This window comes from Vulpes lagopus, chromosome 12, assembly GCF_018345385.1.
Source record: "Vulpes lagopus strain Blue_001 chromosome 12, ASM1834538v1, whole genome shotgun sequence".
Taxonomy (NCBI): domain Eukaryota; kingdom Metazoa; phylum Chordata; class Mammalia; order Carnivora; family Canidae; genus Vulpes; species Vulpes lagopus.
In genome coordinates, this window is record NC_054835.1 from 74,865,627 (window position 1) to 74,879,698 (window position 14,072).

The 14,072-nt window shown below is 45.4% G+C and overlaps 2 protein-coding genes across 26 annotated transcripts in view; one reads left to right on the forward strand and one right to left on the reverse strand.

Annotated features, from left to right (window-relative positions):
• Positions 1–1,357: 1,357 nt before the first annotated feature.
• The window catches only part of ADGRL3 (adhesion G protein-coupled receptor L3), an 802,670-nt gene continuing 789,955 nt past the window's right edge, over positions 1,358–14,072 (forward strand). For all 25 annotated transcript variants that reach the window (XM_041725369.1, XM_041725367.1, XM_041725376.1 and 22 more), the window contains exon 1: positions 1,358–1,466. The gene's annotated coding sequence lies outside the window, so the exon portion shown is untranslated. The remainder of the gene's footprint in view (positions 1,467–14,072) is intronic.
• On the reverse strand, positions 1,444–2,650 carry LOC121474062 (translation initiation factor IF-2-like). Its single transcript, XM_041726878.1, has 2 exons — positions 1,625–2,650; positions 1,444–1,554 (listed from the first exon to the last, which is right to left on the reverse strand). The coding sequence occupies exons 1-2, from the start codon at positions 2,648–2,650 to the stop codon at positions 1,444–1,446; spliced, it is 1,137 nt and encodes a 378-aa protein (XP_041582812.1).

Sequence of the window (14,072 nt, forward strand, 5' to 3'; positions counted from 1 at the left end):
CTCCGGCTCCGGGTTTTCCCCGCCGCCCGGGCCCCCCGCCGGGCCCCCTCCCCGCCCCCGGCGCTCGCGGCGCTCGCCGGCCCCACGCTCATTCCGGCCTCGGCTCGGGCCCCGGCGGCTCCTCCGCGCGCAGCTGCTCGGCCCCCCGCCCGCCGGGCTCCGCTCGCCCCAGTTCCCGGGAGCGGGGATGCGGCTGCGGCCGCTGGTCCGGGGGGGCGCCGCCGCCGCCGCCGGCTCTGCCCGTTGCCTGCGCTCCGGCAGCCGCCGCCGCCTGTGACTCGCCCCCTCCCCTTCCTTTCTTCTCTCTCCTCTTTTTTTTTTTTTTGCCTCCGTCCTCCCCCTGCGGGTGCGCGCGCGCGGCTTGCACGGTCGGCTCGGGCAGCAGCTGGCTCGTGTGTGCGCGCGTGCGGGCGCGGGTGCGGGTGCGGGCGCGGGTGCGTGTGCGGAGAGCCCGGGGCCCGCTCGCTCTCGGAGGCGGGGAGGCGGCGGCGGCGGCGGCGGCGGCGCGGAGCTCGGGGCCGCGCGATGAAGCTCCCACATGCCCGCAGCTGCCCGGCCCGGCCGGCGAGCTAAGCGGCCAGCCCCGGGGCTCCGGGCTCCGCGCCCCGCGCCGCGCCCCCGGGAAGCAGTTCGCGTGGCCTCGCGGGCTGCGGGCGCCGGAGGAGACCCTCGGCGGGGACCGGAGCTCGGGCGGCGGCGGCGGCGGCGGCGGAGCGGCCCCCCCGGCTCTCGCGGCTCCCCCGGCCCATCGCGCTGCTCGCTCGCCCCGGCGGCCAGGGGAGGACGAGGAAGAGGCAGCGAAAGAAAGCGCAGGGGGCGGGGAGGGAGAAGTGGATATAAAGACCGGCTGGGGGATGGTGGAGGGTTTGCCGCGTGTTGAGCAGCGTCTCCTCTGCGGCGGCGGCGGCGGGAGAGGCGGGAGAGGCGGCCTCGGCCGTGACTGCCGCGCGCCGGTCGCTGCCGCCGGGCTCCCGCGCCCGCTGCTCCGCGCTGCGCCCGACTCGGAACTTGTGCGCCCCCGGGCCGGCGGGGACGGCTGAGCCCCGCGCCCGCGCCCGCGCCCGCGCCCCGCGCCCCGCGCCCCGCTCCGCGGCCGCCGCGCCGGGTGCTGCGAGCCGGAAGACGCCGAGCGAGCCCGCGCAGCTGCTGCTGCTTCTTCTGTTTTTGCTTTTTCCGAAACCTCGTCCCCCTGCGCCCTCCTCCGCGGCCGCGCAGCAGAAGAAAGGGAGGAGGAGAGACTTGGCGTCGTTGTTTCCCTGGCCGGGGGCGCGTGCGTGTGGGGGGTCCCCGCCCTCCCGCCGCCGGCCCCGCGCCCGGGCGCCCTCCTGCCGCGGCCGTGGGGTGTCCGCCCCCGGGCCGGCCGGTCTTTCCGCCCCGGGCTCCATGGCTGGATTGTGGACGCTGCTCCCGGCTGCAGGTTGTTGAGCGACTGATGGGACGATCTCAGGGACCGGCGGTTGCAAAAGGTAATTTATTCTTCTCACTCTTGCTGGTAGTGGCGGCCCCGGCGGCGGCGTCCGCGGGGCGGGCGGCCGAGGGGGCGCGGGATGCCCGCTCCGCACCCGCACCCGCACCCGCACCCGCACCCGCTCCGCACCCCCCCACCCCTCCCCGGCACACGCACCCGTCCGGTCGTGATGCGCGGTGGGAAGGAGCCCCCGGCCCCCGGCCGCTGGGCGCTGGGCGCTGGGCGCTGGGCTTCGGCACGGGGTCGGGGTTTTTCCGGCAACTGGGCGATCTGGCGGCCGAGACGGAGGAAGGGGGCGAGCAGCCCGGCAGCTGCGGACGGGACCCGGGCCCCCCCCTCTCCCCCCAGTGTCCTCCCGTGGCGGGGGCTGGACGCAGACCAGGGGGCGCCTTCTCCCCATCGCCCGGAGCGGGCTGCGGAGCCGGCAGGGACCCGGTGAGCTGGGTCGGGGCGCTGGGGGCTGAGGGGCGCGAGCCCCCCGCGATCCTCCCCGGACGCCCGCGTGGACCGTGCGCAGGGCCCGCGTGCGCCCGGGTCGCGCCCCGCACTCGCCGAGCCCCGCCGCCTCCCGCTCCCCGCCCGCTGGGTCCCCTTCGCGGCAGTTTGGCCGGGAGACGAGCTGCGAGGCCAGGCTCCGTGAGGCGGTTTTGGCTGCAGGAGGCGGCTGCTGGGGTGGGTGGCCCGGGGCGGGGGACGGTGCTGCACGCGTCCGGGCCCGGGGCCGCCGGGCGGGGCAGGGAGACCCGGGCGCCCGCGGCCCGCGGGGTTACAGGTAGGAGGGCAGGCGCCCGGGAGCCTCCTGCGGGAGCTGCCCCCGCCCCCGCCCCCGCGCCCCGCGCCCGCCCCTGAGCGTGCAGGGCCCCCGCTGTAGGGCGGCGGGTGTGCATGCGGGGCCCGGGGCGACCTCCGCGGCCGGGTCAGCCCGCGGGGCGGCGGGCGTGTGCGTGGCCGTGTGCGCGGCTCCTGCGCGCTCCGGGCACGGCCGGGAGAGGTCGGGGGGCGCGGGGGGCGCGGGGGGGGCTGCTGGAGCTGCTGCCGCCGGAGCCCAGCCCGCTCATCGACATCGCCTGGGGTCCGCTTCCCTGGAGGATCTGGCTGCTGGAGGCCGAGCCCCCCCCCCGGCCCCCCCCTGCCCCGCGAGGAACCGGCCCCTCCGCGACCTGCGCGCGGCGCGCCCCACATCGGCCCTCCAGGGGCCCGCGGGGCAGAGCGGTCCTGCGCCGGCCGCTGGAGCTCCCGGGCCAAGCCAGCATCCCCCCGGGCCCTGGGATCCTCGGGTCACTCCCCTCCCTCCCATAGGAACGTGCGCCGCTTAATTGTGGCCCGGGAAGCCGTAGCGATGGGGCGCGTGTAGGTGTGCGCGGCGCCCCGGGTGTCTCCTGCCTGCGCCGCGTGCGAGCGGCCGCGGTCGTCGGGGCACGTTGTGCAGCGGGTGGGGCAGCGCGGACACACTCCCCTGCGAGCCGCGCCTGCGGGTCTGCTGTGCACCCTCCTGGGGGGTCGCTCACGGGGAGGCAGCAGCCCTCCTGCACCTCCGAGGCTGCATCCTTCCAGCCAGCTGCTGGGGAGACGAGGAGACGCGCAGACCCCGGCAGGAAGGCAAAAAACTGCCTCCTGGGTCTTGCCCTCCAGTAGACGTGCGCTCTGCTAATTTCGTGTCATCTGGGCTATCGGCCCGGGCTGAAGAATGTCGGTGTAAGAATCTGCGGAGAAACAAACACTTCTTGAGTGATTTTTCACGTGGGGCGTGTTTTTCATTTCCCTGTGAGATGAGACAGAATTTAGCCAGATTTGCCTGATACGTTTTTTGTTGTTTTTTGGTTTTTTTGTTTTTTTTTTTCCCAGTCCGTCATGGCACTAAATGACCTGGAGTTCTGGGACCCAGTTCGTCTCTATGTGGATTACAGAGAGAATTGTCAGTTCTTTTATAGCATCAGCAAGAGGTTTTCAGATAATTTATATAGGAGCCAAAAGGATATATGCGTTGAAATATCTCTCAGCCTTGTTTCACTCCATTTTTTTTGGGGGGGGGTGTTGGTGGGTCGGAATCAGTGAACAAAGGGTTAAAAAAATGCACAAAGATAAACAGTTTTTGAAAAGTTAAAAAGCTAAATTGCTTTCCAGTTTCAGTGATTAAAAGCTGTTAAATTCCTCAGTTGTAGATTAGCTCTGAGTGCTTTGGTGTTTGGTGCAAACGACTCTGTTGTTTTGCTTTTAAAAGTACAGCACCGTAAATGTAAAAGGGTACTATTATTTCTAGGTTTCTTTCTTTCTTTCCTGTTTCTTTTTTTAAGATGTTGACTTCTTGAAAAAGCTTGGGTTGAAAAAGAGAAAAGGAATACAGAATCATTGATGCCTGGTTTTGATTAAGTTGTGTTTTTATGCGCTATTGCCAGTGGCTGTCATCTTAATAGAAAACTTAGAGAATTGTGATTTAATGTATGAGAACCCAGCTTCATATATTTGTTTCATTTCTAGAGGGTATGTGTCACAATCTCTACACTTGTAAATATTTCCGAAGATTAAAGAACACTTGTCCTCTCATTTTGGAAGATCTAATCATGATTCCCAGTCCTTACATTAAGAAGATTTGATCAGATCTGTTCTTTGTTTCCTAGCAGCATGTGTTTCCTAGCAGTCCTACATTCCACAGGTCCTGATGTCATTAGAACTGTGTCTGTCAGTGTATTGTGCTGTCTTTAGCTGAAGGTGAACGTGTCAGAGCCCTTGAATGCCATTCCATAGCACTTCTCTATCTCTAAATATTCAATAACCTGCTCCGTTGGCGTATATGGTTGCCTGGACTATTTCTATAAACTCGGGATGGGAGGAATGATTAGTATAAAGGTTTATGTGAACTATTTAAATATTTTACTTAGACCTCTTAGGCTGAATCGGGCATCCCTGGCCTGAAGAGTGATAAACCAGCATGTGATTTGCCTGATGAGTAAATGCTTTTGATGTCTCATTTTAAGTGGCTTGGTGTGATTATCCTTCAGATTGAGAGCTCTCCTCAGAAATATGAATGGAAGGGTTTCTTAATGATCTTACAGTTTGGAGATTTAAATATTCCTTTCCACGGGGAATAATAGCAAGTATGAACCGTACTGGCTCCAGCTACTGGGCTGGCATTGTTTCTAGTAATTAAGAAAGACCAATTTTTTTATGGTCTGGATTTACCTTTGATTCTTCGGTGTGCTGTAGCCTAGGAAATCCTAAATAGGAGATTTAAAAATGCTACAAAAGCAAAAGGAATGAAGTTAGTCAAATAATAGAATGCTAAACTCCATTGTTTTTTCAGATTTCATTTGCGGTACTTTAACCGCCAGTTGAAACTCTCTGAAAAGGGCTGCCAAGTAGGAGTGACAGTTACTATTACAAGTGGGGCATTTTTGCCCAGAAATCAGCAAGGAAAACTGATTGATTTCTGTATTTAAGAACAAAGAGCAATTTTTGAGAAATAAAGTGCAGCCTTAATTTAGCATGGTGTAGATGGCTAGAGCAGTGGGAATTAGAGGGAGGTGATCTTTCCTTAAGTTTTGCAAATGGCTGTTTTCCCTTAGATTTCTTAGATTTGCATTCCATTCAAATGTGAATTTGTTCACGTAGGGAGAAACCCTAAAGAGAGAGGCTATATTGTAATTTAGCCATTGTTTGCCTTCAAGGACGTATTTACACTTAGGCTGTTATTGCATTTAGGTCTTTGATGCAAATGTATTTCTTTATAGAATATTTTACAATAAAATATAAAGTAAAACATTCAAATGTATGTAAGGTTCTCCTGAGATTTTCCCTTTGTTATCTCCATTTGTGTGTGTGTGTGTGTGTGTGTGTGTGTGTGTATGTGTTGTTTATCAATGGGAAGAAAAATCCAGATTTCTCATTCATTATGATTTTGGTGTTGCTGTTTATTGGCCAGCTTGAGAAAGTCTTGTGAGCATACCTCTAGATGGTATTTATGAGTCCTAAGATGTGCATATATCCCCCCAGAACCTTTTAATGTCATTCTGTCTGAGTGTCTATGTGGCCCCATAAAATTAATTCTACTACTGCATAAATAACCAGGTATGACATTTTTCTTAGAACTGTGAAGTGTGCTCATGTACTAACAAATACATTAAAAAATTAGCCATCATACTCCAGAATTAATTGTAATAGGGAACGGGTGAGGAGGGAGAGAGTTCTTATATTTGATCATAACAGATTCTATAGATCTTAATAATTTATGTCTTGCTTATGTCTTATTGACAGTTAAAACAAGAATTTAGTTTAATATTGATCGATTTCTTCATAAGAGTGAATATATATACATGTTTGAAGAAGTTAACATTTGGTCCATATTGTTCAAGAATCTGAATGGAATGATGTTGGTGGTAATTCTGTTTATTGGGAAAATTATTTGAGATAGAAAATTAAGTCCCCCAAACTGAATATTTCTTTCCAATGAAACCTGTGGGTCATTTATTTTTATTTTTTATTTATTTTTTATTTTTTTTTTTAGCACAGGTAGTTCTCTCTTCTCAAAGTGAATTCAGGGGGAACATGTGGGTCCCTGAGACCTTTTCAGAGAGTATATAAAGACATTTTTGTCACAATGCTGTGATGTTATCTGCCTTTTATTCTCCTCTGCTTTTATGAGTGTGTACCATGGAGCTTTACGGAAGGCACATGATCTGTGATGACATCATTGCTGAGATGGCATATGGCATGTGTGTGTATATTCTTGTGTTTTAAAATTTTCCCAGCTTACCTATTAGTTCATGAATATTGATAGCTATCACCAACATAGTCAAAAGTTGCTTTAGGTCATCAATTTTTAAGCATCTGAAAGGGTCCTGGGACCAGAGAGTCTGAGAACTGCTGATGTTGACTTCTGCAAGATCTGTCTCCTTGTACTTACAAGTGTCACCCCATCTGACCATATAAGGAGTCATCAGAATAAGAAAATAAGTAGACTGTTCTAGCTTTAAAAAGACACAAGTAGGTTGGATATTTTATTACTTGACATTTTCAGTATTCTCTTTCCAGTGTAGAAAGCTTGTTTTTAGTTTTTTTGTTGGTCCCCAGTTACTGAAATAGAAACTTTAAAAATGCAGGTCTCCAGCCTGATTTGCTGACAGTAGCAGAGGAGCTACTGGAAATATTTAAAATCTGGGCTCCAGGTCTTAATATTCTTATATCTGGAGAGGCAGAATGGTGTGGTGGTGAAGAGGAGGGACTCTGTGGTATGTTTGCCCAGGTTTGATAAATTATTTGACTTTGGGTAAGATAGTGGGTCTCTCTATGCCTCAGTTTCCTGATAGATTTTAATGGGCATACATTTGTTCCTGATTCATAGATTTTTAGGAAGACGTAAAGGGAAAATACAGGCAAAGTGTTTGAAACAGTTCTAGGCACATCATAATAGAGGTGCAAGTATTTGCTACTGTCCTCATTATTTTTACTAAGTCTCAGGAGGGTCCCAGGAAACTTTAGTCAACTTCCCGTGTGATTCAGATATGCAATTATGTTTTACCTCATTGCTTTACAGGATGTTTTAAAATGCTGTTAAATTTGAAAATTTCATATAAAAGATAATCGTGGCTTTATTTTACCCTCCCACTTTAAAACTCATGAAGAGTTATGGGGATTCTTTTTTTTTTTTTTTTTTAATAGTAAGAACTAATAAAATGCCTTTCTTGGCTTGGCCTAAGTTTGAAGTTGGGTAGAGAATGAATGCCCAATTAAAACTAGATTTCAAAGACCCTAATTGAATATTTATGTATCTTGGGAATTATTAGGGAGGAAATCACTTTTCTGAAGTGATATCAAGACGACTCACTGCACTCTTAGTCTGTTAATCACTATCCAAGTACCACAACAGGCCATTTTCAGTGAAAAGGATCGTTGGGGTAATTACATGTTGTAGTTCGGTTTGTTTGTGAGTGGTAATATGCCTAATGAGTAAGGGAGGCCCCACAAAGGGATTGGTTTTACTGGATTTTAAAGCTTAACTGTGAGAACTGTAATACTTCTGAATGGCACTTTGGCATCTGTGTGAAAACTTTAGAGGTATATTATTTATAAGTTATATATATTTTGGGGGGGGGTATATTACATGGCTAGTGTAATTTCTGACCTTGGACTGCCACTCTGAAATTTGTATTGCAATACCTCTCTTCTCCACTTTGGTTAATCCTGAGCAAGTATTGTAGAAACTAAATTATACTCCTTAGATGGGCACTGTCCTTAATTATGAACTTCTCAGAAATGGCCTTTGGAGCAAGAGGCACTTGAATACAGTCCCAGTTCTCCAACTTTCTAGCTCCATCATTTCTATCTGTAAAATGAAAGTACTAAAAGCTACTTGGCTGGTTTGGGGAGGAAGTAAATAGAAAAATAGCTGATAGAGTGAGCATTTAATGAGTGGCCCCTATTACTACTAGTTACAGTATTATTAGAAATGTCCCGAAGTACCATTAGTAAGAAAATTTAGCTAAATCAAATATCATTTTCTTAATTGAAGAGTTCTTGATGAGCAATGAAAATCAATAGCATTTTCTTAAGCAATTGAGGTTTCACATGTCTTTTTGTGTTTCTCATGTTCTTTCCCTCTCTTCTTTTTTTTTTTTTTTTTAGATTTTATATATTTATTAATGAGTGACACAGAGAGAGAGAGGCAGAGACACAGGCAGAGGGAGAAGCAGGCTCGGCTCCATGCAAGCCCGGTGTGGGATTCGATCCTGGAACTCCAGGATCACCCGCTGAGCCACCTAGGAGTCCCTCCCTCTCTTCTTTTTTAACCTTTTGTGTTAAGTACCTATTTTTGAGTTTTTCTTACTAATCCTAAAATGTTATACTCTGTTACTAATTCCCCACCAAAAAATCATATAATCCTGACAGGAAAATATTTTTGACAGCCACCAAGTGCTGTGTCTGAAGATTGACTTTAAATCACGTATAAAATGAAAGTAGCAATTTAACTGAAGACATTTTAAATTAAACTCTTGATCATCTTTTCACATGGCATCAGCAGCTCTTTAAGCTCCAACTGCATCAGAATTTCCTACAATGTTGTAACCAAATCAAGGCGTCATAAACTTCCACGATTTGCGGACTTCCCTACTTTTCAAAGATGTATAATCCTCAAGTTCAAGTCATCCTAAGCTTGCGATAAATGTAGATGAACTCTTAAAATTCAAATCCCAAGATTGCTTCAAAGACCGCAAGCATTGAAAGGGTCATAAATAAGTCCAAATTTTAGAATTGACATCTGTAGGTCAGTGACGATTGCCAGGAAAAGAAGTTATTAAGATGTGGGCCTTCTACCTATAATTATCCAGCATTTATGTTAAAGCGGAAAGACTGTACAACAACATGGTAGGTGGTAAAAATGAATGAAAAAATAAGCTGCGCATTGGACAGCTGAGTTGCTCAATTGTACCAGAATTAAGTGTTTTAAAGTATGACTCAAGAAAATGAAAGCCAAGTAGAAACGACACCCCCTTCTGTTTGATCAGCTTGTGTTGGTGTTTATGCGTCCCGCAGAGGCAGAGTGTGTTACTATTCAAGACAGCCCCAGTGGCTCCACGGTAGCCTGAGCCTGTGAGAATAGGGGAGAGACTCAAGCCCAGTTTTTGATGTTCTGCATGGGTGGGTAACCTGAATACTAAAATGCGTTCCATTGACAGCTGACCCTGTAAGAAGTTTTTCAACAGTCTCCTGTTTTTGTTTTGTTTTGGTTTGGTAATTCCCCCCCCCCCCCCTTTTCCTCTGCTCAAAGCTCTTCCAAATACTTTTGGATAAGAGTAAATGGTCCTGACTGATGGTCATCTTTTTTGTTATGAGATTTTATTTCTGGCAAGAATGGAAGGCTCAACTGGTTTATATTTATGTCTTCTGTTTTTTTTTTTTTTTTCTTTTTTTTCCCAAATTTTCAGTGTTCTTGATTCGTCAGTGGCTGATGGTTGTTGTTTGAACCTTGACTCAGAATACTGATCATGACTTCAAGGAGTGGACAAAGAGTCTATTGAGAAATAGTTTTGTGTTAACATGTGCATATCTATAGACTGTCTTCTTTATATTGGCTTTAACTGTTCAGCTGATTTGTCTGTTGAGTTTTAATCATTTAATTAACCGTAGTTGACTTTCAAAGAACAGCTTAGGCAACCGTTTTAGAACAATACACAATCGTTTTGTGAGTTCTAGGTATTTTTAGTTAAATTTCACTTTAATTTTCAAAAATTTTTATGTGTGACCGTTAAATATTATTTAAGTCATTTCAAAATGCTGCATATTTATAACATTTCAATTATCTTATGGACCTAAATTCAACTTACAAGATTTAGTAAAATGAATGTATTCATTATCTCTGTTAATTGCAAAGACCCCTCCAGCTAGCTTTAGGCTGAAATGATTAATTTATTCGAGATTATTGTGTTCCTCACCTAAAGAATCTTAGGGAAGAATGGAGGTTTACCTAGGCATCAGGAAAAAAAAAATAGCACTTGAATTACCACTAGGATTTATGCTCCAGTTGGATGCCCCTACCCTTTTTTTTTTTTTTAAAGATTTTATTTATTCATGAGAGACACACAGAGGCAGAGACACAGGCAGAGGGAGAAGCAGGCTCCATGCAGGGAGCCCGATGCAGGACTCGATCCCAGATCCCGGGATCACGCCCTGAGCCGAAGGCAGGGGCCCAACCCCTGAGCCACCCAGGCATCCCTAGTTATCACTTCTCCTTGTCTCTGCCTGCTGGATCCTTTCCCACTGACCACAGTCTAAATTCTTGGTATCCGGCTTTAGATCAGTCTCCTATCTCCAGTTTACTGGAGTCAGGGAGGATGTTGTAGGTCCTCTGTGGACAGATACATAGTTAGCTTGAAGAAGGAAAGACTCCATTGAAAGAGGGAACCTGTGCACAGAAAAAGGCAGTTAAAACCTGAATGTCCACTGTGGTGATCTTTTGTTAACTGAGACCGATCAGACGTGAGGAGAACTGGCTAGGAAAACCATTAAAAATGGGTTTTATTCTCTGCCTGTATGTGGCCAAGGTCATTTTGGAAAATGCTTCCCTACTTCCTTGGCCCAACAAACACATGCAGATCAGGAATTCAAATCTTCAGGTTCAAGAACACCTGTGAAACTGCCTGAGTTTCAAGGCTATGCATATCTGTAAAGCTACCAAGTATTTGAAAGATGTTACTTTAAGCAACTTACGTCATTCTGTCATATGATGGTAGAGTTGCCATTGTATGATTCCAAACAGGGGCACTGGACACAGGTTTGGTGGCACATAGAGTGCTGAATTTTTGCTACATGTGCTTAAAAATGTGTGGGAATACTGATCTTAAATGTAAGTGCAGGTTTAAATGCAGATTATTTAGGCATTGAGCATATTCAGGTGAATAGAGCTCCCAAGATGTGCCATTGGACGCAGTAGTTCATGGTTAGATTGACTTATGTATGAGCTCCACAAGCCGCATTACGAGGGTCTTTACTGAAAGGGAACAAAAGTTCCAAAACCAAAAGTGAAGGTTGCGCAGAGAAGAAATTATCCCAGAAGAAACTGAAGAAACAAGAACTTACGGCATGGGAATAAAGACATCATAAAAGAAATGCAGATAGAAGTAAAAGGATAAAAGATGGTTTTGCATATGAATCTATCCATTTGAGACATCAGATTGCTTTATACTTGCTGGTATACTTGTTATGTCACACTATTGATGGGAATATATGTTTATAAGGTTTACTCAAGTAAACCTTATGTTTAGAAGCAGAATATTCAAAAGCACATCAAGTAGAACATTTCAAATAATTTATTAGCTGTCTAAGGAATCCAATGAAAATATACTTCAATCTATCCAATAATAATGTTAATCAAATGACAGGCATTTTTCAAAATAATGGATCCATTATTACAAAAACTGGGGTTTGGGTAGTGTTTAATGCTGACACTTGACCAGCACAAATAAAATGATGCTTTAGAAGTATTTTTTTTTTTGTAGAAGTTGGGTAACCTACTTAATTAATTAATTTATTCATTAATTCATTCAAAATGGAAAGTTGTATTGACTTTTCATTTTTTAAGTACCAACTCAATATAAATAGCAACATACGAAGATAATTTGCGAGAATTTTTAAAGGTTAGTGTAAAACTTAATTAGAAGAACTCCCATGTACCTTCCTTATTGTTGCATATCCTTGAAGAAGAAAGAGCACTAAAAGTTAGTAGGCTGTCAACATTGCATTTTTCTGATTTGACATGATTAAGCAAACTTTTTCTTTTTTTGGTGCATTTGATTAAATGTGTGATCGTATCATGGTGAAATAGCCTGTTGGGCTGCAGAGAGTAGTGTTTAGAGATGAAATTTGCTTAGAGCCTCTGAACAGGCATTTTACAATGAATGAGACCTTTTTTGAGTAACAGATGATAGTAAGTGAGATTGCAGTGGTGTGTATGGGTGTTTTCTTCCTTGAATATATAGGTAGCCTACGTTGAGATAATGCAACAATACAAAAGTAATGAGGCATGAAAGAAAGCATTAGTTTGTAAATGAGAAATTAACATACTTCATTACAAATGAATGAACTATTTGTATGAGGGACTCTGTTGTACCTTTATCAGAGGATGGTATGTTGGTCTATCTGCTTTGGTTGAGGAGCCTCACTGTGTTAACTTCCTTTCCTGCTACTCTCTTTTAGCTTGGTAGATGTTCTTCTGGAATTTTTACTGTTATCCCAGTGTTCATCATGTATGTAATCTCTTCTGATTCTCTTGGGTGCCCGTAATAGCTGAATTTTGATTTTCATTCATTTTTCCCAATGCAGCTCATTCTAAATTCTGAATGAATATATTTTTAAAAGTTTTTTTTTTTCTTTTCTGATTATAGCACTTGCTCATATTGAATGCTGATGAAATATAGAGATACATAGTCAAAATAGAAATCACCCCATATATCATACTGGTACATCTCAATGTTTACAGACATTATTTCCTACATATTTTAGCTTGATTATCCACATAATCTATATATTATCTATATTTTATGTGTATGTGTGTTTATTTTAGTAGAACTGAAGTTAAACTATATATACAGTTTGTGTAATTCTAATTTCCCAATGCCATTCATTTTTTGGAAAGCATCATTTTTAATATTGTACAATATTTCATAGAATGAAAGAGTATGATTTACTTAAACATTTCCTGATTCATGTGGGTTGTCATATTTTTCTATTTACTATTTCTAGAAACAATTTTGTAAGAATTGTTAACTCTTATTTATGTATAATTAGTCATTACTAACTCTAGGTTATTATATACTTAGTAAAGTTAGTAACTTACTATTTGATAGTTTTTAGGAATTACTAACCTAAGTATACCAATGCATAAAAGCTGAGATCAGTAAAATAGTAATAAAAAATGAAATTTATTGGCTATTGACATTTAAATAGGACTGTGCCTAATGTCTTTGAATTTAATGTAATATTAAAACAAAACCACACAATGAAATTGATTTATGAAGAATTGAGAGGTTCACCATCCAGTTTATATTCCCATAATCTTTCTTAGTTTTGTCTCTGCTCTAAAGAAGTCTCTTCTCTCTTAAGCTCATCTAAAACATCAACTGGTTTACAAAGCTCTCCTCTACCAAACCCATATGGAACAAGAACATTGGAGGGCTTGGTTTGGGCTTTTTAAAAATTTAAGTATGAAAAGTAGAGATAAATTTTATCAGCAAACATTTAAAGTAAATGAACTTTGAAGAGGTCAGGAAAGAAACGTAAGCAAAACATTGTGGCTCATAATTAGTTTTTTTTAAAAAAATATTTTACTTATTTATTTGAGAGAGAGAGCAGGAGCACGAGCAGGGGAAGGGGCAGAGGTAGAGGGAGAAGCAGGCTCCCTGCTCACCACTCAGTCTAGAGTGAGGCTCAATCCCCAGGACTTCGGCATCACGACCCAGGCCCAAGGCAGACACTCAACTTACTGAGCCACCTGTGAACTCAAGTTTTGCTTGGTGTAAGTTCAATTAAAGATCTGCCCATAAGAATGAGTGAGGTATAAAATATGAGGTGTTCAGTAGCTGTAAGTAGAATGGAAGAGGAAAACAGCAGGTGTGTAATGCACCTTTTTATAATTTTTACAGCGATGGCAATACGTATTGAGTTTGATTTCAGTAGTTCATTCTTTGGTCAAAAGAGCTAACAGTTCTACTTTAAATATCGTCTTTGTGACTTCTGCATCCAGTTGCAAAGATGTAAATGTAAGGTACATTTCTAGCAGTCAGATTGGTGATCAGTTCTTCCCTTACTTTCTACATTTTCTTTAACTCTGCACCAGAACATATTTATAGGGCAGAGTTTGAAGCTTGATTAATAAATGAATATATAACTGCATGAATGTGCTTTATGGACCTAGAAGAAACAATTGAACATGAAAGCAGTTTTTGAAGTTACTGTTGCAAGAGAAGTTCAAGTACCATTGAAAATTGCTCTGTACCTGCATATAAAATAGTAAAGGCATAGAAAGAATCTTAAAAGGCATGCTCTAGCACACTTTGTTTCCTCAAAATAAATATTAAATTGTTGATTAGCAACTCCCCATTTGCTAATTAGTGGA

Bases quoted from the DNA above. Each gene is read 5' to 3' on its own strand.
- LOC121474062 (XM_041726878.1), bottom strand. From the start codon at position 2,650: ATGTGGGGCGCGCCGCGCGCAGGTCGCGGAGGGGCCGGTTCCTCGCGG. The intron at 1,555-1,624 runs GTGCGTGTGCCG...GCGGGTGCGGAG, and splicing joins CGCGCATCACGACCGGACGG to CGGGCATCCCGCGCCCCCTC.